At 39.3% G+C, this 24718-nt stretch overlaps 1 protein-coding gene across 1 annotated transcript in view; it reads right to left on the reverse strand.

Moving 5' to 3' along the window:
* The window catches only part of LOC149205517 (5'-3' exoribonuclease 4-like), a 129740-nt gene that overhangs the window by 20850 nt on the left and 84172 nt on the right, over window positions 1-24718 (reverse strand). The window contains exons 8-12 of the mRNA XM_089397429.1: window positions 22918-23046; window positions 22725-22801; window positions 22588-22628; window positions 22369-22443; window positions 22036-22193 (exon numbers count right to left, since the gene is read on the reverse strand). Of these exons, the coding sequence (XP_089253555.1) occupies window positions 22036-22193; window positions 22369-22443; window positions 22588-22628; window positions 22725-22801; window positions 22918-23046 (480 nt within the window). The remainder of the gene's footprint in view (window positions 1-22035; window positions 22194-22368; window positions 22444-22587; window positions 22629-22724; window positions 22802-22917; window positions 23047-24718) is intronic.

A 24718-nucleotide genomic window follows, 5' to 3' on the forward strand; every position in this document is an offset into this window, starting at 1 on the left:
TGGGTAAACTAGTGCAGCAGCTGAGGGTTTTTATTATTAAGCAGCATTGAGAAAATTTTGAGTACAATAAATATCGCCAATCTGGCAAATCTATCCAAGAGAAATATTGGCAAAAAGTTATTGAGGGATTTTACCCTCTCCGAGCAATCCCGACATTGTCTAACCTATGAAAAGCTAGTCATCCAAGTGATCCTCTCAAGCCCTGTGTCACCCTAGCGTTGCCTGCCACACGCACTTCCTGAAACAACTGCGAATCTAGTCATCCTACCTGCTGACTGGGAAACCGCTTCTCCAACCCTTTGTAAAATCTTCCTAGCCTCTGGAACTAAAACTACCTTCCCTTCAACCAAATCAAACTGCCTTGTTGAAGAAACTACACAGTCCCTACGCTGCTTCCTGACGAATAATTTTAGCCTTCTCTTTCTGACTCTCTAGATCTACAATTCCTCCTCCAAGCTCACTATTTCTGCCCTTCTGACACCTGCATTCCTTCTGGCTCAAACTCTTCTTCGCTGCTTTGTTGTTGCAGTTGGATAGCTCGATCTGCCAAGGAACTCACTACTCTGGTGTGTTCCTCCATCTACCAATCGACTTCTTCTTATAATCTCAATGTGGGACTCCAACGGCCAAGATTAAAACTTAATCGATGGTTGAGATTATTTCCTAGTCGATCCTTGTGAGTTTCTAGAGAAATCTCACCTTCCTCAATTAATTGTTGTTAATTAATCATTTTCCCTAAGTTAGACTTAGGAAAAAATTAATTACTAATTAATTAAGAAATCTTTTTTGGGTCCTGGACTCCTAGTATTTCTTAGCCTCTCTAACAACTGTCGAGACTAGAACACTGTCTGATGCTACAAAAACTAACACTCCCTCTTAGCAAGGAAGGTGTTCTAGTGTTGAATTGATCCAACAGTCGGTCTTTGCATACACTCTATTGGTGTTGCTCCCTTAGTCACAGTGTTGCTCCTTCAGTCACTGCGTTGTTCCCTTAGTCATTGTGTTGTTCCCTTGATCACTATCCATCAACCACTGTGCTAACTCTGATTCATCTGCCACTAATTGTAGTTGAACCATGTTGTTGCATTTGTACTGCTATATTGCTGCCAACTCCACATCTGCACTGCAACTCCCTCTCAACTGTGGTTGCTACTACTGCAACTTAGAAGCATCCAAAATACTGAATCAACTATGTCTTTGTGTTGTATATGTCTCCCAAGCATCTGACTGCTACTAGCCTTTGCATTGTCCACCAAGGAATTTGTGTTGTTGTTGACTTTACTATTGAGCCTCCTGCTCTGCTATCATCACTGCTCTGCGCTCCTCAGCACCTGACTGCAACTAGTCTACAACTGTCCCTCTAGAATTTGACTACATCATTGACACTGATCCATCCTACTACTGAATATTGTGGGCCCCTATAGCAAGGTAATGATCCATTAGGAAGACACCTCAATGGACCCTGCCCAACCTTTGCGCAACATTGGGCTTATAGCTCCATATCACCCCATCTCACTCTTGGAGGTATAGTTGCATACAGTGTGAATTGGTCCTCCAATTTGGAAGACAGTTGATCCATCTGTACAGATGTTGCCGATTAGTCCTACTTCTCCTGCTTGTCCTTCTTCCTTTGAGGACACTGAATAATGTAGTGGCCAAACTTGCCACACCCGAAGTGTTGATTTGGGGTAGCATCGGATGTGCTCTAGCCACGAAAATTGGTGTAGAGGCTAAAGAACATGAGATCTCCAATACCCAGAAATGGTTTGGGCAGAATCTAACCAGTTTGGGAGATATTAAAATAATTAATATTTTTAATAGAGTCCCTAAGTCTAAACTTAGGGAAAATAAAATATTAATGAGAACTAATATAAAACTAAGTAACTGAGTTAGAATGGTCTAAAAGTCATGGATCAAGCCAGATCTAATCTTAACCGTTGATTAGGGACTTAATCTCGGTCATTGAATTGTTAATGAGAAAAGTATAAGAGGAGGCTTGAGGGTCACTTGGAGAACACACCAAGTTGATCAAGAATTTGATTTTCTGGGGCAGGGCTTGCTGAGGAAATCGAAGGAGTGATCAGAGTTGCAGCTGCGGAGCAGTGAATACAGTAGTAGAAAGGCAGAGATAGTACCGGGAGCATTAGTGCAAAAACCGTGAGAGGGTTGACGCAGAGCCAGCTAGAGGCCACGTAAAAGCAGCCAGAGGCCACACAGAGGCAGCCAGGATTTGCACAGAGCTTGAGGAGGGCTAGCTTGGGAGAATCAGAGCCTCCAAAGGCTAACGCAGAGCCCTGAGAGGCTGACGGTGGGCCAGAGAGACTGATGCTCGGCAGATGCTCGGCCAGATAGGCTGACGGAGACCCTAGAGGTTTGACGCTGGGAGATTTCGTGGGGCAGATTGGGGCTAATATCCGTCTCCGACTGAGAGGTACTACTGCCAAGGGCATTCTCTATTGGGTGAGCCATTTCTCGCACCCAGATTGTATTCTGAAACTTCTTAATAATAAAACCCTTAGATAGCTACACCGGTTTTCCCGCATTGGGTTTTTCTGGGGACATTAGTCCAAAAATAACCGTGTCACTTGTGTGCTTGTTTTTCCTTCAGTTGATGATCTGTATGTGTTGAGACTGTACTTGTATTTATTTTCAGTATTTACATGGTAAATAATTTGTTAATTAACAGAACAAGTAGGAAGAAATAAATCAAAAAATATAGGAAGGATTTCTAACAGTTAGACTTAGAAATTCCAACACGAAGCACTTGACCTTAGATAGGTCCTTTTTTTTCTGATGTTCCACCAAGACTCTGGGACGGGGAGACACGGGTACGGGGAGACGCACAAGGGGGACGTGTGGGAGTACCCTCAAATTTTAGGGATATTTAGGGTGGACAGGGGAACATCAGGGTATATAATTTTTTTAAGATATATATATATATATATATATATATATATATATATATATATTTCAAATTCATATTCAATAGTTAAAGCATAAATACAATGATACATACATACTTGAATTAAGTAATGAAATACAGTGATCCATACTCATCATCCTTACTAATACATAAATGATTCATTCGTAGACCACGAGATTCAATAATGAAATACTTTGATACATATTCATCATTCATTATTCACCATTCTAGAATCTACATTGATTTAAAAATTAAATTCATCATTCATCATTCTAGATTCTAAATTGATTTAAAATTAAAATTCATCATTCATCATTCTAGAATCTAATTAGTACTAAGCAAAATAGACTAGAATAGATACTAAAATCTAAAGACTGGAATAGTAAATTGATATAACTAAACTCAAAAATAGTGGAGTGATGAGTCTCAAAGTCACTCTAGAGTACACAGAGGGCTTGGTGCTCTTGATTAAATAATAATTCCATACCTTTGTACATGACAAAATGCAATGGAAACATTGCACGCCATCGAATCTTGAATTCTTGAAAAATTGTTTAAGTCTGCTAGATTGTGAGTGAGATCTAAAATTCTACTTTTTGCATATGAAATCCAATGAGGTCGGAACCACTCTCAAACATCCTACGCCATTTCATGGTAATGTTAAAAATTTAAGGATGAAAATGAAAGATAAAAGAGAATGTCACTTTTACTTTAAGAATTTAACATTACCATGAATTGCATAGCATTAGTAGGGTAATATGATCAAATAATAGGTTTCCCCTGTCATAAATCATTGTTTACAAGCAAATTTAAGGGGGACGAATAGCCCATTTTGAGGGGGGGAGTCGCATCCCCCACACTGGGGAAACATCCCCCCTTGCGTCTCCCCATGTCTCCCCAAAAGGGGGACATGGGGAAACATTTCCCCAGACGTCCCCTCGTCCCGGGTGTGTGGGGTGCGAGGGGTGCTCGCACCCAACCCTGGGGGACGCGTCCCTGTGGAACACTGTTTTTTCTTCTTCTCGCCCTGTCCCTGACTGGGGCGCTTCGACGCAAGGGCCACATTCTCTTCCTCCTTTTCACCTTTTGAACCTGTACTACTGCTACCGTTGATGGATGTCTTCGCAAGAGCTCACCTCATCTACTCCTTCCACAAGTCTGACCACATCATGTCCCACCTGGGTAGAGTATCTCTTCCTAGAATGCCTTGGACGAAGATCTTCGAGTCCGCTGAGACATTGTTTAGTGCCAAAAGTACAAGCTCTGTGCCCTGAGGCGCCTCCCAAACTACTGCAAGTTGATCAAGGATTCCCTGAATTCTGGTGAGAAAGGGATCAATCCCTTCACCCTCATACATCTTGATGTTTCTCAGCTTTTCTTTCGAGAACATCTTTCGTTGCTTGGAAGGATTCTAATATAGTTGAGTGAGAGCATCCCACGTCTCCTTAGCAGTATTCTTGCCAAATATAAGTGAAACTATATGGTCTCGGACTCCATCCAAGATCATCTGCTTCGCCTTGGCCATTTCTTTCCTATACTCTTTCATTCAATATGCATCAATCGGTACTACCAAAACATTCTCTGCAATGTCTTCAAGCCAAATTCATCTAACAAGAAGGACATCCTAGCCTTCTAGATGACATAGTTGGAGGCTCCGTCCAACCTATCCCGATCTCTAAGCCCAGTTGTGGCCATCTCCGAAACTGGAACAGAAATCTCCCTCTTTCTCCTGCTCGACTTCTAGCTCTGCTATTTGCACTCCCTTCTGGAGTGAGAAAATATACCTACTACTATTGCCTTCTGCAACTAGAAATATTGGGTTGCTAAACTAGTAATCCTCTTAGAGAAATTCCCTTTGTGTGTGCACTTTCTCTTCCACCCAGCACAATTTTTGCTTTAGAAAACTGCTACATAAACCCTCTGTACCCAGACAAGAAATTTTCTCTATAAAAATCTGAGCTACTAGTGCTCCCTCTGCCTGCTGGAATCACTCACTCTGGAAAGTTGAATTTTTCTACAACACTGCACTGAAAAAATCGAACTGCCCAACAATTTGTATCGCCTGGCTAGGCACTGCACAACCCTAGAAAATTTGTCCTACTACTCCCTCTGAACAGTGAGTTTTCTTCTTCCACTTTTGAGCTTCTCTGTCTAATCAAATACGTCTAATACCATGTGAAAATTTCACTACTGAAATTTTATTGCAGCAATTGGTATTGATTCTTCTAACTGTAAATTAATTTAGCAGTTTATTGCTACAGCAACAACGAATTAATCACACTGCAATCTTCATAAATAAAAATATTGCAAAAGATAAACTGGAAACTGAGAAAATACTGGCACACACAAAAATATAAAATTGTTATTTTTGGACAAAAGTTGTAATGATCCTTAATAGGAATACAAGTGATAACAAGAAAATAATACATGCAGCAAATTACAAAAACAAAACATTCAGCAAACACCCATATAAAAGCTGCAAATGGAGAACTGTTGAGCCATTTTATTATATTTTTGCAGGTCAAATACAATAGATGATGGAATGGTGCACATAGTCTTGTCTGAAAGGAAAAGCAGGACCAAACCCAGGTAGGAAAATGGCTAAGATGAAGGTTGCCCAGCTCTTGCCCAGCTGCTGCACCAATCTGCACTATGCTGCCCAGAAACTACTGCTCTGCTAGAGTTCGAATGACTGGAAGGTGCACTGAAATTGCCCAGAAATTTATATGCTTTTAACCCCAGACTCCTTGGGAAACCCACAAAAACTCAGAAATGGTTTGGCCCGACTTGGACTTCCCAAAATCGACTCCCAAAGGCACTATTCAATCCACAACAATTCTACATTGTCTACTGCAAAAATAAGTCTTAAAAACTCACCTTCGGTGCTCAAAAAATTATGAAACTTTATATTTGGGATTCTTTTCAAAAACCCAGAAAGGATTTTGGTTGATTTAGACTTCTGATTTTCGACCCCCTTGGAGCCTCACCTCAGCTCTAGCTGCCAATTTCGACTTGCTGGAAACTGCCTGTAAATCCACCTGAAAACTTCTCCAAAATGTTGACTTCACCCGTGCTATCCAATCCCTAACTCCCCGGATGATCTCTTGGCCCAAGTCAATTGCTCCCAAGTACCACGAAAATTTGTTATGTGGCCTCTGCGTTGTCCCCCAACCCAACAATTCGAATTGTTGGAATGTTGCCTCAGCTTGCTATAAAACCCAGCAAGAACATTGGTCTAATGCTGCTACCTCAGCTCCCCAACTCCCGGACAAGCAATCAGATCTATGCTTGCCTCAATCTCCCTTTGCGTGTTTTCTGGTTGCCCAGAAATACGCACTCCTTGCCCTACATTGGTTGGTGGTGCTATGTCACTGCCACAGAACTCCTGAAATCCTTGTAGAACTGCCTCTCTAGAGCAGGCATGGATGGTCCCCCGAAGTAGAGGTTGAATCTCCCACTTGAGAGATTCGTGGCTAAACAGTCGGTTGACTCAGCTAAACAGCAAAGTGAACAATCAAGTGATTTTGTTTGCAAGATGTATGAATGAATCCCAAAATGAGAGTTGCTCCCTCCTTATAACTCCTTGGGCCTCCCTTGCCTCATGTGGGCCCCTCCATCCACCTATTCAACTTTCCCTCCAAGCTATTCGAATGAGCCAATTTGAATTCCCATGTGGGTGGCCCCCACATTCCACTAGCAACCAAATTAAGTCGAATTGCCCCCTAAGTCCCTAAGACAAAAATGATGGATTCTCTTCCTTGGCTAAAATTGTGCAAAATTGTGTAGCAGCACCCTGTTACAAATGTGTTTGAGAAGGGATATGACGAAAGTCCCCAGAAAAACCCAACTTGGGAAAACAAGTGTAGCAGCTAAGGGTTTTTATTTTTAAGCAGCAATGAGAAAATTCTGAGTACAATAAATATCGCCAATCTAACAAATCTATCCAAGAGAAATGCCGGCAAAAATATACTGAGGTATTTTACCCTCTCTACGAGCAATCCCGGCATTATCTAACCTCTGAAAAGTTAATCGTCCAAGTGGTCTATGCAAGCACTATGTCACCCTAGCGCTGCCTGCCACACACACTGCCTAAAACAATGGCTAATATAGTTGTCATGCCTGCTGCTGACTAGGAAACTGCTTCTCCATCCCTCTGGAAAATCTTCCCAGCCTCTGGAACTAAAAATGACTTCCCTTCAGCCAAATGGAATTGTCCTGCTAAAGCAACTGCGCAGACCCTGCGTTGCTTCCTGAAGAATAATTATGGTCTCCTCTTTCTAACTCTTTGAAACTATAATTCCTCCTTTGGGCTCATTGTCTCTACCCCTTCAACACTTGCATTCCTTTTGGCTCAAACTCTTCTTCCTTGCTCTGTTGTTGCAACTGGATAGCTTGATCTGCCAAGGAACTCACTACTCTGGTGTGTTCCTCCATCTACCCATCAACTTCTTCTTATAATCTCACTATGGGACTCCAACGACTAAGATTAAAACTTAATCGATGGTTGAGATGATTTCCTAGTCGATCTATGTGAGTTTCTAGAGAAATCTCACCTTCCTCAATTAATTGTTGCTAATTAATCATTTTCCCTAAGTTAGGCTTGGGAAAAATTTACTTACTGGTTAATTAACTTATTTAAGGCATTTCTAAGTGGATTTTCCTGAAACCTTTTCTAGGTTCTAGAGTACTAGTGTTTCTTAGCCTCTCTGACAACTGTCGAGAGTAGAACACCGTCTGATGCTACAAAAACTAACAGATAGAGGAGTAGAAAAGAGAAATATGAAGGAAATGCCAAGCCACAAGAAAAACAAGTAGGCAAGCCCTCCTTTGTAGGCCTAAGCAAACTAGAAGTCCCAAGAAATTTAGGAATCCAAAATGTCAAATAAAATCATCCCAAGGGGCCAAGCCCCAAGGATAATGAGATTGTGCCATTGGGAGACCCACTTGTTGTGACCCTACCATATAACAAGATGTTTGAATTTCTAAAGGCATTTTACATGAATTCCCAAATGGAAGTGAGTGTGATCAAAAGGTCTACAAATGGTGTGTTAGATCGCTTCTTGTATAGAAGTGGCAAGCTCCATAGCTTTGGGGTATAAGCAGAGTTATGTAGTTTCATAGTAGGCCAAGTCAACCAATTCCAATACAAACCAATCAATTTTGGTCCCTGTGAATTTTCAATCCCATCCAATCCCCAAATTAATTTTGAACTGATTTGGTTAAGAACCAACCAAACCCGCTAGTTCAACACCAATCCAACCAACAATGCCCGAATAATCAAAGCAGTCCCAAAAAAAAATACAAAAAAGTGCAATTTCCCCACACCACCCCCACCCAAACAAATAAATAAAAAAGGAAAAAACCCTAATGTTACCTTATAAAGGTGGCCCTTTCCATTCATCTCACACTCTTCTCATGGAGCATTTGTGAGCATTTGAAGATTTGAAACTATAACAAAAGGAGTGCTCACTTAAACACACAATAATATCTCGAAATTCTTCAAGGAACAAAGACTTTATTACTTCAATGAAGTTGCCATATGAGCAAAATCTCTTTAATGCAAGTAATCATAATATCGACGTAGAAAATCTACTTGATCTAGGAAATGGACTTTATCCCCCGCAACAATGCCAAAATGTCATTTCTCAAACCCTCCCTTATTGAGATAAAGTCTTAAAGCTCACCAACCCTATTGAGATAAAGTCTTAAAGACCTATGTCACCCACCAACCCTCTTCACACTTTAGGCCAACTCTCCTCTGACTCAAGGAAGGCATCCCTATAATAGGATTACTAAAACTTGTGCACTAATGTCCAAGGTGAAATGAAGAGAAAGTTCTCTAAAACGATTTGGTATGTTTTAAGGAAACATTATGGATAAGTGGACTAGAGACTAATGTATTATCAATGGGCAAATGGGGTCAAGGAAAAAGGAAGTTATCCTAACGAGGAACAATGATCATTGAGGCTGAAACATCCAAGCTATGACAACTATTTCCCAAACTATAGAAATACAACTTAGGATATTATCAGAGAATATACACTCCAATACTCACGAAGATTATAAGTATCAAGAATAATATGTATGTATATTCATCCTAGAGTAAAGGGACAAGCAATCATAACAATACTCCATTGATAACACAAAAGAAAGAATTGGGTTACCAAATATACTCTAAGAGCATATGTCAAGATAAATTTTGTTGATTTGTGGTAGCATCAGATGTGCTCTAGCCATGAAAATTGGTGGAGAGGCTAAAGCACATGAGATCTCCAATACCCATAAATGGTTTGAGCAGATTCTAAACAGTTTGGGATATATTAAAATAATTAATATTTTTAATGAAGTCCCTAAGTCTAAACTTAGGGAAAATAAAATATTAATGTGAATTAATATAAAACTGTATTAGAAGAGTCCAAAAGTCATGGATCAAGCCAAAGTTAATCTTAGCAGTTGATTAGGGACTTAATCTCGGTCGTTCATTTGTCAATGAGAAAAGTATAAGAAGAGGCTTTATAGTCAGTTGGAGGACACACTGAGGGAGACCGGTCAATTCAATTTCTGGAGTGGGGTTAGCTGAGAAATTCGAACTAGTGGTCTGGTGAACAGTCAGGAGGCAACGAGTACGGAACAGAGAGAAGGGATCAGCCACTGGAGACCAGCGCTGAGGCAGGAGAGGCAGACGCAAGGCATTTCAGGGAGACGAAGACGCAAAAGGAGACTGCGTAGTCACTAGAGGGCCTGCGTGGGTGACGCAAAGAGGCCTAGGGCTGATGCAGTCAAGCAGGGGCTGACGTAGAGTGTCTTGGAGCCACGCAGAGGTCAGCCAAGTTGACACTGGGACTAGGAGAAGTGCTGGAGAATTTTTTTCTCTGTGGGTAAGCTAGTTTGGCACCCTATTGTACTGAAGAATCGCTGAATAATAAAATCCTCCCTTGCTGCACCAATTTTCCAACATTGGGGTTTTTCGAGGATTATTGTCCAAAATATTTGTGTCAATGTGTTGATTCTTGTACATGTGTTTGTTTCTGTATTACAGTGTGATATCTGCAGCGAAATTTATTTTAATGTTTATTGAAGGAATTTCATAAATAACTTATTGAAGAATAAGTAGGAAAAGTAAATCAGATGTTGTAGCGATAGAATTTTCACATGGTATCAGAGCAAGTAATCAGAGACAGGAAGTGAAAATCCATTATGGGTCGAGACCACGATGCAGAGCCATCCATGTCAGGGGACTCGCATAGATTTTCAGAAGATCGCAATAGAGAAAGAGACTTTGAATTCTCTATGTTGGCTTCCAGGCTGGAAGAAGAAGTGGCTTGTATGACTAGTTCTGCATCATCAGAAGAGTGGTATATAGAAAGTGGAGCCTCATGGCATATGACGGGAATCAGGGAATGTTTCTCAGCATATCAAGAAGAGAAGATGAACTTTCAGATCACCATGGGGAACAAGGCAAAGTGTACTCCAGCAGGGAAGGGTACCATAGTTTTCAAACAGAATCGGGAGAATCGTTCCGTGCTACAAATGTGTTGCATGTACCACGATTGGGGATGAACTTACTTTCTATCTCGCAACTTCAAGGGAAGGGTTGTGACGTCTACTTCATCAAGGAGAAGGTATACGTCAAGCAATCGAGCTGGAAAAAGAAAGTGCAGATTGAGATCAAAAGTAACAAGTTGTATAGATTACAACTAGAATCACCAATGGCACTAATAGGTAGTCATGGAGACAAGGACTTGAATGAACTATGGCACAGAAGAATGGGGCATTTGCACCATGGAGCTCTGAGAATTCTCAGGAACACTGTAACAGGAGGTCCGGGTCTGAGTACGAAACGAGATGATGTATGCAGAGGATGCGCTCTAGGAAAGTATGCCAAGGCAGCATTTCCTAGGAGCAAACACAAGGCCAAGAGTGTACTAGGATTGATACACTCAGATATCTGCGAACCTATGTTCGTCAAAGCTCTCAGTGATGCCGAGTATTTCCTTACCTTCATTGATGACCACTCAAGGAAAACTTGGATTTATTTTCTGAAAACCAAGGACGAGGTTTTTTATCGATTCAAAGAGTTCAAGGCTCTGGTGGAGAATCTGATTGGGAAGAAAATAAAAGTTTTGCGCTCAGATAATGGTGGAGAGTATGTCGATAAGGACTTCACTGATTTTTACGCTAAGGAGGGCATCAGAAGAGAGTGGACAGCTCCCTACAATCCAGAGCAGAATGGAGTAGCAGAAAGAAAGAATAGGACTATTGTAGAAGCAGCTAGGGCCATGATGTATGATCAGGATATGCCGAAATTCCTGTGGGCGGAAGCATGCAACACAGCAGTCTATGTTCAGAACATGACTCCTCATCGGGCATTGGGCAAGATTACTCCAGAGAAAGTTTTCACAGGGAAGACACTTGAAGTTAGTCATTTCAGGATATTTGAGAGTTTAGCATATTGCCACATACCAGAGGAAAAGAGAAAGAAGATGGATCAAACTACAAAAAAGGGATATCTGGTGGGATATAGCGAGAACACTAAGGCATACAGAATCTACCTTCCAGGGAGCAGGAAGGTAGTAGTTCGACGAGATGTAAAGTTCATGGAGGACAAGGCCTTCAAAAAATCTCACCTTCCGAGGAGCAATCAAAAGAGGAGCCACTGGTTAAGCCTCTTCAACCAACGGAAGTAAAAAATTCTTCCTCGGGTCAGGAAGATTCTCAGGATGAGGAGGAGGAGCTAACAGAAGAACCTGCTAGCAGAGGAAGAACTAGCAGGGAACTTCATCAAATTCTACGAGACGCAGAGGACTTCATCGATGTGCCAAGAAACAATAAGAGGGAGCAAAAATAGCCAGGTAGATATCAGGCATTAGTAGCTCAAGATGGAGAGCCTGCCAGTTTCAAGGAAGCAGCTCAACATCAAGTTTGACTAGACGCGATGGTAAAGGAGTACAACTCCATAATGGTGAACGATGTCTAGGAGGTAGTGCCAAGGTCTCAAGACAGATTAGTGGTAGGTTCGAGATGGATCTACAAGATCAAATACATTGCAGACGGCAGTGTTGAGAAATACAAGGCCAGGTTTGTGACTAAGGGGTATGCTCAAAAGGAAGGAATTGACTACGAAGAGACCTTCGCCTCGGTAGCCAGATATACATCTATTAGGACCGTGATATCTCTTGCAGCTTAGATGGGATGGGAGATTCATAACTACATGAATACTTATCGGAATCGAATGATCTTTAGATCAATCCTACACCTGTCGATGAGAGGGATCCAAGAAAATATCAGTTGTCATAAATAAGATGACCCTCATGGAGTTTGGCCCTAGTTGCCAATTTTAACATAAAGGAATCATGAAAAATTGCACGAAAGGAACTAGTGTGTCACAATCAACTACTTCGGATGGCTATATGTGATTGAAAAGGCTAGTTTGCCACATTCAACCTTTGGGATGAAAGCACTTATTGGCAGATTCATCATTTTGGGTGTGTATTCAAGGCAAAAGGAACTAATATGATACAATTCAACCTTAAGTATTTGCTGGAAATTAATGTGAGAATCTAACTCTTGGAGAGCTAGGGGTGCAGATTATCAAAAGAAAAATTGAACGTGTTGTTATATTAGGCTGGATTATAATTCCATTTCAGCCACTAGTTTTTTTATATAAAGGAAATAAAAACAGAATTATGACGGCAACTAAAGCAAGAGGGAGAATTTCCTCACATTGCTTTACTCCTAAATTAAAAAGATTTCATTAATAGACCTTCAATTTAAAATGATAACAAAAAAATTTCTTCACAAAATTAGCAACAAAATTGAAGAGCATGTACATAACCATATAACAATGTAGATCACTACCTCAATTTTTCATTAGTCTTCAAGAATTTGACATGCAATGGAGCTCCACATCAATTATCTCAAATCTCTACAATCTCCTACCACTTCTTTTGCATAATCATTTAATTGCCATATCCCAGTTACAAAATGAAAATGGAGAGAAACACCTCTTTATATAGAGTGATTTAGATCTCTCATACAACAAAATATATTATTTTATTTGTTTGAGTGTGAAGATTTCCACATGTTGCTCAGAATATTTTGGAATAAATTGTCTATCCAAGTTTGAAACATTCAACGTTTCAAGTGGACAATCAACCCATTGTCGGAGACTAGAAAAGCATAAACGTGAGAAGCAACCTGAGAGAGATGAGAATATGAAGGATAGGGCTAGAAGGTGACCATTGAGATATGAGACAGACGTTTGGAAAAGTCAAGAAGAAAAAAGGAGAAATGGTAAAAATAATTCAATAAAAGGATTAAGGAGTGGACAAAGAATTAATGTAAAGCCAAAATAAGGGAGAAAAAAGGGGGTTTATAAGATGACAGGAGGCAAAGTCAAGAGGAGAAGATGAGTTGATATATCATATGAATGAGTGAAAATTTAATAAGCTAAAATAAGAAAAACTATGGAATAAAGGGGCGGTGGGGGATGGTTGACATCAATAGGTTTGCTCCAGAAAAAAGGATAAAGATGAACAATTAAAGAATAAAGATCTTTAAAAAGTAACTTGAAAACCTGAAACTTGAAAGTGGCAGGATGTAGGGGGGAATTAAATTGTTGATTATGATGAGGTCAAAGGAAAAAGGAAAGAAAAAGAAAAAGGGGGGAAAGAGCTACTCAGAAAGAAGGAAAGCATAAATTAAAGCAAAGATTAGGAAATCCCAAGCCGGTGTCCAAATGATGAATTAGGGGCTTCCAAGATTGGCTTTGTCTGAAGCCATATTCATGATTAAAGTTGTGCATATGCTTTTCCATTTCAAGAGCTTCACAAATGATGTGTGAGGAGTAATGGGGTGTTGTGGCCAAGATTTTGGTTTCGTCAAAGGAAATTAGATGTTGAGATTTAAAAGAGTGTTCAGCCATGGCGGATTTGAAAATACGATTGTGGTTTCGGTCCGCAATGTAATCTTTGAGATGGGTCTTGAAAGAACAACCTGTTTGGCTAATGTATGACTTGCCACGGGAGCAAGGAATTTGATAAACTCATGATCCCGTCATAGGATCAGGCTTGTCCTTGGCAGAATGAAAGAATTGTTCGAGGATTTTGTGAGGTTCAAAAAGAGTCCTAATGCTCTTTTTGAATAAAAATTTGGAAATTTGATCAATAGTGCCTTGGATGTAGGGCAAGGTGATGAGAGCCTACAGAGAAGAGGAGGTTACAATGTTTAACCCCGTGATCTGCTTTGTTGATTTGCGAAATTGAATAGTCATTGGCTAGAAGGGCTTTAGTTAGATGTGATCTTTCTTTTCCCAAGAATGGGGGAGCAGAACAACCATTTTTATAGTCCATACAACCTGCAATTAGTGATTTAAGAATCTGTGGATCATTGTTTTCTTTTGCATATTGTTGTGCCATTCCAACTATACAGCTACTGAATTAAGACAACAACAAAAAAACAAGGCATCAAGCCCCTGCCAAAATTCTACAACCATTGCCATCATATAGTGGTTTACATACCACTGAGAACCCATCCGTTTCATACTCTTACCATACATATCCACCGCTGCCACAGTTTGTGCAGTCAATTGGGTGAACCCACAGCCAGTCAACACCATCATCTTGGGTTAATACTAAAGTTAACTGCCACTACATTCATGCCAATCAAGAGTAGCCACCATTCATTTCAAGTTGTTCGCCACTACCATAGCAGTCATTGAAAAAGAGACAAACAACATAAAGTGAAACCATCATTTGACATCTGACAACACCCTCTTATTTTATGTGATGGCATTGAATATCGTTGGAATGACCTGCAGCATATTCATATCAAAACTCAGTCTGAAATTTGGAATTGCAACTCACAAACTCCCTATGATTTTGTGGCATACTAATTACAACAAGTGCAACGCCCTCTTATTTTATGTGATAGCATTGAATATCGTTGGAATGACCTGCAGCATCTTCATATCAAAACTCAGTCTGAAATTTGGAATCTCAACTCACAAACACCCTATGATTTTGTGGCATACTAATTACAACAAGTGCAAGAGGTATATCAGTGCCCAGGGCCACAGCTAACTTCTACATTGTTGTTGTGGAGTTAACACCGAGAGGGTTGATAAAATTGCCAAGTGAAATGACGTGACCATTACAATTTTGTGTCACCATATGTTACAGCCTACAGGTGAGGAGGATGCATCATGAATATAATGTTATTGAAATTCAAATTAAGGTTCCCAATTAAAATTCAAATACCCCCATTACTAAAGGGGTTAGTTGATAATTGTTGAAAGTGAAAGGGAATATTATAAACTATTAAATGCATTCAAACCAGAAGGATTAGATAAAGGTATTTAAGCTACATTAACCATGTTAAAGTGAAGCTTAGACCAAATAAATATTTAAAGAGCTATAAAATAAAGCGGAAGAGTTTTAAAGGGAAAGTTCAAGTGCTTTCCTGGGTGTAAACCTTTAACTTTACACAGCATGAAACCAAGAAAATAAAGGGCACTGTGATCAAAATTGACCTGTCCAAGGCCTATGACAGAGTTAGTTGTAGCAACCTCAGGTTGCGGCTCACCCATCTAGGTTTTCAGGTTCCATTCATCAATTGGATTATGGGTTGCATCATGAATGTTGTGTTTGCTGTAAGATAAATGGCGCAGCTTGAAATTTTTTCCATTATCAACGAGGCCTGAAACAGGGATGCCCGCTGTCTCCTCTTCTCTTCCTGCTGGTGGCAGAAGGCCTTGGCAAATTGCTTAGGCATGCAAAGAGGAGGGATGTTCTGAATGGAGTGGTGGTGGTTGAGGGTTTACATATCACTCATTTGTTATTTGTTGATGATATTCTGTTGTTTGGCGATGGATCACGACAAGGTCTGGGTTCTATAAAGGAGGCTCTAGCATTGTTTCAAAAAGCTACAGGGATGATGGTGAGTACTTCCAAATCCTCTCTATCTTCACTTGGTCTCTCAATTGCAGAAGTTAACAGAGACAGGGATTCTTTCCCTTTTCAATCAGCAGACTTTGAGGCTGGCCTAAAATACTTTGGTCTTAATCTTAAGCCAAATGATTACAGGAAAACTGATTGGTATTGGCTTATTGCAAAAATCAAAAAAAGGCTTAAGTTATGGTGCCTGAAATGGCTTTCTAGGACTGGCAGGCTGGTCCTCATCAAATATGTGCTGGAAGCAATTCCAGTCTTTTGCATGGCTCTATCTTGGATCCCAAAAGGTATTCTTAACAAACTCAAAAAGGTTTGTTGTTGGTTCCTTTGGCTCGGAGAAAAGATGGAAGGGCCTTCTCATGGGTCAGTTGGGACAACATCTCCTTACCAAAGGACTGGGGTGGATAGGGGCTCAAAAATCTCCACTTTTTCTCAAAAGCACTGGCCATAAAAGTTGGATGGAGGTTGATAGCAATGGACAATCTATGGACCAGAGTAATTCACAGGAAGTACATTTCTCATTTATCTCTGGAAGATTGGATAAGTTTACCAGAGAAAACAAGTAGATCTATGTTGATGGTCTGGAAAGCCATATTGGCTTCTTTTCCTGTAATCAAATCGGGTCTGGCCTGGAAAGTAGGAAATGGTGAGAAGGTTCGAATAGGGGTGGATCACTGGGTTGGCAGTGGATTCTCCTACAGATTACCCCTGATTTAATTGATCTGATCCATGATGTGAATATGTTTTTTGTTAATAAGTAGCAGATCATGACCACTCCTCGATCTGGGGACAGTGATGGAAATCAGTGGATCATATTCACTTGCAGCGACCCTATGCTATTTTGTGGCAAGATTACACAAATGCTCTTCCGCACTCACTGGTATGGATTCATGCGGTTTCTGGGGATTACTCGCCAAATGTGGCTTATCTTTTCATCAAAGTAAACAGGAAACCTGAGTTCACAGACTGGTGGTGGAAAAAACTCTGGATGTTGTCGTGTCCTGCAAAATCTCGTCTGTTCAAATGGTGTGTCCAGAAGAATAAGGTTCCTACAAGGGATAATCTGAAAAGAAGGGAATTATAGGCCCCTGCTGGTCCATACTTTTCAAAAATGCAGAGGAATCTGGGCACCACCTATTTCTGACATGCCCCTTTTCCCTGGCTGTATGGTCTCAGCTAAAAATTGGTTAGGCATTCAATCGGGTATGGAGAGGACCATCTATTAGTGAAGCATGGAAATCCTGGTGGAATGTGGTCTCCCCTAAGAGCCTTAGAAAGCTACCTCTCCTCATAAATTGGGGCCTCTGGTTAGCAAGAAATGCTGGCATCTTTTGGCACAAGCTGAAATCTCCTGATGTAGTTGCAGGTCAAGTTCAAGCCATTTACGAGCTTTCAGAGGATCCTGAATCTCAACAGCGCATAAGACCTGTCGTGGAAGAGCATATTGACCACTCCCTTCCATGGGCTTATTTTGATGGGGCTCCGTTGCCTGATGGTCAATGTGGGGGAGGCAGGGGGGTCGCCGTTCTTTTTCAACATGATCAACATTTTTATCACATTCAGAGTAGCATGGGACAGGGCTCAAACAATTATGCTGAGCTCTATAGCCTGAAGCTTCTTCTTTTTTCCATAGAAAAGGGGTGGCATCATTTACAGTTATTTGAATTTTGGATATTCAATTCTTACCATAAATTGGTTCAACAACACAGAGATGTCACGTGCACACACTTCAGCCTATTTTAGATGAAGTTTTAATGTTGAAAAATGATTTTGACCAAATCTCTGCTTGTCACATCTACAAAGAAAGAAATAGAGAAGTGGACGCATTATCAAAGGCAGGAGCACTTCTGGAGCTGGGTTATTGGCAGGTTTCTGAGAAAATAAACAATGAAGTGACTCGGCAGCCTCACAGGCCCCTTTTACCAGGCATTCCTCAACAACATCAGTTATAAAATTTTCTGATATGGCACGTTTTGGTTTCGACAGCACTTGGTATATGGTTTCATCAGCTGATATTTTATTTGAAATTATCATAATCTATGAATTTTTTAACAGTGTGTATTTAAATGTCTGAAAGCAAGGATACAGCTTAAACCTGTCCACAGGGACAGCAATGATGTATTTATTTTTGGATATTATCACAGGCTCAGGACTGGTATACAGTCGAACTCAAAAAAATTTGGAATGCATTAAGTTGCATGTGCAGAATGTAATTTTCTACCACTAATGAGAATTACGACTTTTCCTTTTGGGAAAGAAAAAGTAATCAAGGATCTAAAAATAATAATAATTATTTTTAAAAAAGGTTTAAAAAAAAACTACATTACAACTCATTCCTTATCTATAAGGGTGGAAAAACTCACTTTTTAGTTAAAAAGGTGTAAAACAAATATTTATATTATTCAATTATACGTTAAATAAAGTATAGCAGACAGTGAAAAAAATATATATAGAATCCTTTATATATAAAGTAAGAAGAGTATTTACTAAAGGATACAAGAGACGTTGGAAGTATAAAAAGTGTTTAAAAAGTTCGAAATTATTTAAATTATTCAAGACCAAGAATGGATCATAGTTTGAAAGTTAAGGTAGGTAGATTTTCCAATGCCAGATTGCAGATTATGTACATTAAAAGAGAGTATCCAAGGAAAAGAGATTAATATTATTATCAACATGAGCAGCAAGGAAAATTACATCAATATTAATTTCACAAATCAATTATCGACTCCAAAACCAAATATAGGTGAAAAGGAAGATATTGTTCTTAAGAAACAATATAAAATTAAGGACTCACAAGTGACAAATTACAATTGATGATTATGAATGTATATCTCAATTCAGAGTCATAACTATGTTTGAAGAAAAAATTGGCATAATTTACCCTGGTTTGAAAAAGTAGGTAACTTCACAATGAACATCGAGAAAAAGTTTTTGACTTTTCTCGATCTGAAGAAAAAGGTGACACTTAAAGACATTACAGTGAAGTCAGATTTGATAGTACCTTCATCCAAAACCCTGAACAATATATCAAAAGTAATCAGTCAAGAAATTCAAAAGTCAATATCAAAATTGTGAAAAGAATTTACTATTCAATGAAGTTATCATGTATAAAAACAGAGAAAGATAACCATAATGTCTTGTTAATCAAAGTCAAAGGAGTCCTTAATGTAAGAGGGAGTTTTTCCAACATAAGATATAAGTTTGTCAGCAGGAAAGCACCTGGGGCATGATTAGGAGCCTCAAAACTCTCAAACTTTGAGAATCTATGGTCAACCCAAGATTCACAAATCTGACATACCCGTTAGACCTATTGCCAGAGTCATTGCGGCTCCTACTCATGCCCTCAAGCACTTTCTTGGTGACAAACTTCTATCTTACATTGGAAAAAACACCTCCTACATTAAAGACTCCTCTGACTTTATTCAGATAACACAAGTTCTTCACCTTGATGAACAGGGCATCATGGTCCGCTTTGATGGTGTATCCCTATTCACCAAAATTCCTATTCCTGAACCTTTCAAGCTAATCACTAATCTTGTTGATTTGGATACCCTTAATCTAATTCAGATATGTCTTCCTCCACTTTTTTTCCTTTAAAGGTATTTTCTATGAGCAGATCAAAGGCACTACCACGGGATCCTCTTTATCCCTGGTGGTTGCCAATAACTTTATGGAACATTTTGAAACTAAAGCCTTAGACACCTTGCCCCTAAAACCAAAATATTTGTTTCAGTTCGTAGATGACACCTTTTTCATCTAGCCCCATGGCCACCCTTCCCTTAAAACCTTCCTCGTCCTTCTGAACAACATCTGCTCCCAAACTCAATTCACTTTATATCTTAAAAAAGACAAAGCTCTTCCCTTTTTGGATGTAATAGTTACCCAACTCCCTAATGGTTCCCTCACCCACCAGGTTTATAGGGAAAAGACCCACACAAACCAATACCTCCTTGCCTTCTCCCATCATCATCTAACCTGAAAGTCCGTTGTTTTAAAAACTTTGTTCACTCATGCCATTCAAATTTCTGCTCCCCATTTCTTGGAAAAGGAAATCACATTTAACTCAAGCCCTTCTAGCCAACAGCTATTCAATTTCCCAAATCAACAAAGCATTTTATGAGGCTAAACATCGTAAAACTAAAGCTACCACCTATACTCTCCTCTGCAGGCTCTCATCTCCTTGCCTTACACCCAAGACACCACCAATCAAATTTCCAATTTTTTTTAGCCAAAACATTAGGACACTCATTAAACCTCCTAAAATCCTCAAACAAATATTCTATTCTGTTGAGGACAAGCCTGATCCTATGATGGGATCAGGAGTTTATCAAACTCCCTGCTCCTGCAGCAAGTCATGCATTGGCCAAACAAGCCATTCTTTTGGGATCCGTCTAAAAGAACACATTGTACAATGTAAACACAAACCAAAATCGCATTTCCAAATCTACCATAGTAGATCACTCTTTTTAATCTCAATATCTAATTTGCTCTGACCAAACCAAATTATTGGTCCCAACACCTCCTCACCTATGTCACCTGACAAGGGGACATGGGACACGCAAGACACAAAAATACATGAGTCCGACACAAGACACGGAGAGACATGTAAGACATGTTATATATATATATATATTAAAAAAATTAATAGATACATCATATTATGATAATAGACAAATTATCATGATGATACAGGTAACAAATTCAATCATAGATTCATACATGGACATTGTATGTTTGTAACATTATGCATACAATCATGATTCATCAATGGCACAAGTTTACAACTAGAAATTAACCACAAACTGCAGTTTTCTCATTATGTCATCAAAATCAAAATGTATTACATAGTACTGAGTCTTGAAGACTCCTGACTAGGAATGCCAATGGAAAATAGCAAATACAAAACAAGGTAGACACTAGAACCCGAAACTGTAGAATAGGAAGGATGAATCTCATAAGTTGCTGCCTATAGCTCAAAGTCATCAACATCAAAATCAGCATCAGTACCACCACAGCTCTCTTTTGCATCCTCCTCCTCTATATCCAATGTAATCTCTACATCTGGTGGTGTGGAGAATGACCCCTCAAGAGTATCGCCATCATCAAAAGTGAGAAGCTCTAGCACTGGATCATTTAAGATCCAAGTTGGCCAATGCCAACTCAACACTGCTGTCCAAACCCATGTCATCAGGGAACACATCCCACATCTTCGTCTTTCCCTTCAACCACTCCTCCCTCTGCCTGTAAATAAGACAAAGGTTGGTGTGCACACACACCATTGTCTCTACCCTGGACTTCTCAAGCCTGCTCTTCTTCAAACTATAGTGCTCCAATTCCTCTCGCAACAAGATTTCAAATATGTTCAGAATAATTAAATGTCTCTTTGGATATCAAAGGCCAGAGATTATAAAACCATGAAAGTTCAGCTTCATTTAAACTGATCATCTCATTGTCAAGAGAATGGCCACTTAACAAGTTAACTATCATCGAGGAGATTCTGTATTAGACTGGGTAGACACACCGTACACATTTTTCTTCGCTGAAATAGTTGTAGCAAATGCAAGTTCGACAAACTAAACAAAGTCAGGAAACTTGTACATTGGAAAAAGTCATGGGAAATATTGGCCCCAAAAATTCCCCAAATGTTTGTAGGAAAATATATACAATCAGAATTATTTATATTGTAAGTTATCAAAAACATTTTATCAGTGTCCATTTCTGCTGTGCTTTTTACTGAGTCGACACAGATCTGAGAAGGAAAAAAAAGTTTATTGTGAAATTCTTCACGAAACTTGATCTGAAGGGAAATTCCTGTGAGAGGCAGTTATATTTTTCTAATAAGTAATTATTGGCCCAATCATATCCCAACCACCATGGTCCACTTCATCTACACTCTCCAATAGCATTCGAGTCAATAATTCTCAAAGCCAAGATAAAAACATTAAAAGTTTCATATTTTCTGAACAAATTTAGGCAATCCAGTGGAAAAAATTCTCAATTGAAAATAAAAAATTTCATTAATATTAAATTCCTGAGATAACATAGTCAGAAACATTTTCAAGAAAATGCTACAAAATCAGGCAGATAATCCATTTGTAAACAGGCATTCCCCAACAAGGATATTTTGATAACCTTCGTACTAAACATGTCTCTCATACCAACCTTGCAATTGTGTTGATTTCTTCTTTGATATTGGCTCTCTCCTGCTGTGAAATGCAATCATAGCGTTGATGGAGAAGGATTATATATGACGCCAGTTTGTGACTCATGCACACAAAAAGCAAGTCCAATTTAAAACTATTTCGACGCATTTCTTCCTTCTGCAAACATGCAGACCAGATATACAAATGATAACTCTGATAATTTGAAGAGATTACAGAAACCAGTGAACTAACTATTACATGAAATGCAAAAATTTTCAAACAACACAATAGGCTCATTGGAATCAATAATATTGACACTCAGATATATTCAAAGGTATGTATATTGTCGTACCGTTAAAGTGCCTTCAACCTTCTTAGTCTCTGCAAGAAGGCGAGCTTCATCAATAAATGGCAATTTAGCAACACCCTGAAATAGGAAAAGAATCAGGTTCATGACATGTAACAGTTCAAATTGATACTGGCATATTACAAGAAAATAAAATAGAGCTATAAGAAATCAAAAATATGAAACTAACTAGAAAATAGTAAAGTATAAGGACCGTAGAATTACCTGCCAGGCAAAGCGTTTACCATTCATGTCTATCTCAAAATCTGATACCAAACAACAAGAATAGTTCAATAAGACTTCCAATATAGCATCCAAGCATGGAATAATTTACTTGTAAAGGAAAAGGGTGTAAATCTCACCAGTAGGGTAGAAGTCAATAATGGGTGAGTTTGGATCTATCATCAAGGACCTGTATTTTTTGGGAAGTGCCTTTGCACTAATATAAAAAACCAAAATAAGCCATAAGGATTAGAATAGCAACCTTACAAAAATCATTATGCCATACTTCAAAAATCTAAAAAGCATGGATTGAATACAGAAATTTGCTTGAACCTTGCAGCTGGAAGAGTACCCATTAGCTGATCAAACGGTTTGAAAGGTTTCCCAGGAAAAAAGGTAATCTCCAACTCATCCAGACCTTTCAGATCAGATGCAAATGGAGCAAAATGGTATGGATAAAACCTGACCAAAATAAGTGCTTCAATCAACTTGTCATCCACTGCAGATAAAAACAAGTCATTCAAGACTAAAAGAAGATATTATACAATAAGTGAAACTTGGATATCAAATCCTTGTAATATATAAAAGCTGCCATACAGTGACAGTTGAACAACATAAGATATGAAATATATCATTGCAAAGTTAATTTAAAAAAAATAAAAATAAAAAATAAAGAGCAATTCAGTTTGTGTTTGAACATTTTGTCATAACAGCTACAAGTTCTAAATCAGATTTCTGCATTTTTGGATTTGGTTTTGGTTTTGGTTAGTGGCAGGTCGGAAGATGATCCTCGAGCTAGGGCTTGTGAGATCTCGGGATTCCACCGTTAGATTGTGCTCAAATTTGGAGGACGCGTTGAGAATACCCTAGCGCAGTTGTGGACCAATTTGCAAGGTGTTTGGATGGCTACAAAATATTTTGCTTGATGCCCTAGGTGACCCTCTAGGGTTAGGCCTAGAATTTGGAAAAGTGAAGAAAAGAGGTAAATTTGACCAACAAAGGGATACAAGAATCCGTGCCTTCTTGCTTGGGCTTAATGGAGTCAAGATACACATAGATCGAGAATTTTCCCAAGCTAAGGAGCCTTAATTGATCTTTGTTAGCGTCTCCGAGGGCAACAACTAGGTCAATAGGGATTTATAATTCAAATTTTTCAAAGAGATGAAGTTTTGAGGTCTTTCAACCTAAGAGGTGCCTCTAGGAACATTCACCCAATCCCTCAAAGAGCAACACATGCATTAAATCACTTATTCAAGGTCCTAGAAGAATTTTGCATTACATTAACCCATACAAGAATAATGATAACAATATACATGCATTTGACAAGTAAGATAACAAGAATAGCATCAAAAAATCGACTTACATGAGAGAGAGAGTATATCCATTCATCCACTTTGCATTAGAAAGAAGCTCCAAAGACAATAGCGAAAATCCAAACATCATAGTGCATCAAGAAACTCCAAAAAGTTTATCCCAACAAAAAGTGTGAAAATCTCTCAAGAGATACCAATCCAATCCAAGTGATGATGAGAGGTTAGAATGAGCCTCTTTCATATTTATACAACTCTAAAGGGGATTTGATTTGCCTAATTGGCCTAATTTAGCCCCAAATAATAAAATAATACATAATAATGACATGACTTGGTGACAAGCCCACCAAGATAGCTCAATAATACAAAGAATAGCCTCTCAAGAGGGAAAATAATGAATATGATGAGTTGTTGGGCCATTGAGGAGGCCAAATGCGCCAAGTTTAGTGAAAAGGCTCCAAACATAGTGGACAATGGGTTGGCCCCTTTTTTCCAAGAAAGTCACTATGGTGCTCCCAAGTGGTTGTGGGGGCATAATGACATCTTCATAGATCTCCAAGTGGATCGATAATACATGTAAACCATCTGTAAGGGATAGGATGATGACATAAGCCCAGTGTTTATCTCCTGCAGTGAGACACATCCTCATCTGGACCCTAGAACATCTGCCAAGTGTGTGGTATGTGTGTGGAGTCGGTTGGGCATGGTGATCCAAGTGCATCATCATCATCCAAAGGTGGAATGCGAGCAATCCCTAAATGGTGTTGCGGATCCATGAAGTACTCTTTGCTAAGGTGGAGGCCCATTACTCTCAACGCTCACCC

Source organism: Pinus tabuliformis, chromosome 1_2 (assembly GCF_031772625.1).
Source record: "Pinus tabuliformis cultivar Carrire ecotype Pingquan chromosome 1_2, CPIR1, whole genome shotgun sequence".
In the NCBI taxonomy this organism is placed as follows: domain Eukaryota; kingdom Viridiplantae; phylum Streptophyta; class Pinopsida; order Pinales; family Pinaceae; genus Pinus; species Pinus tabuliformis.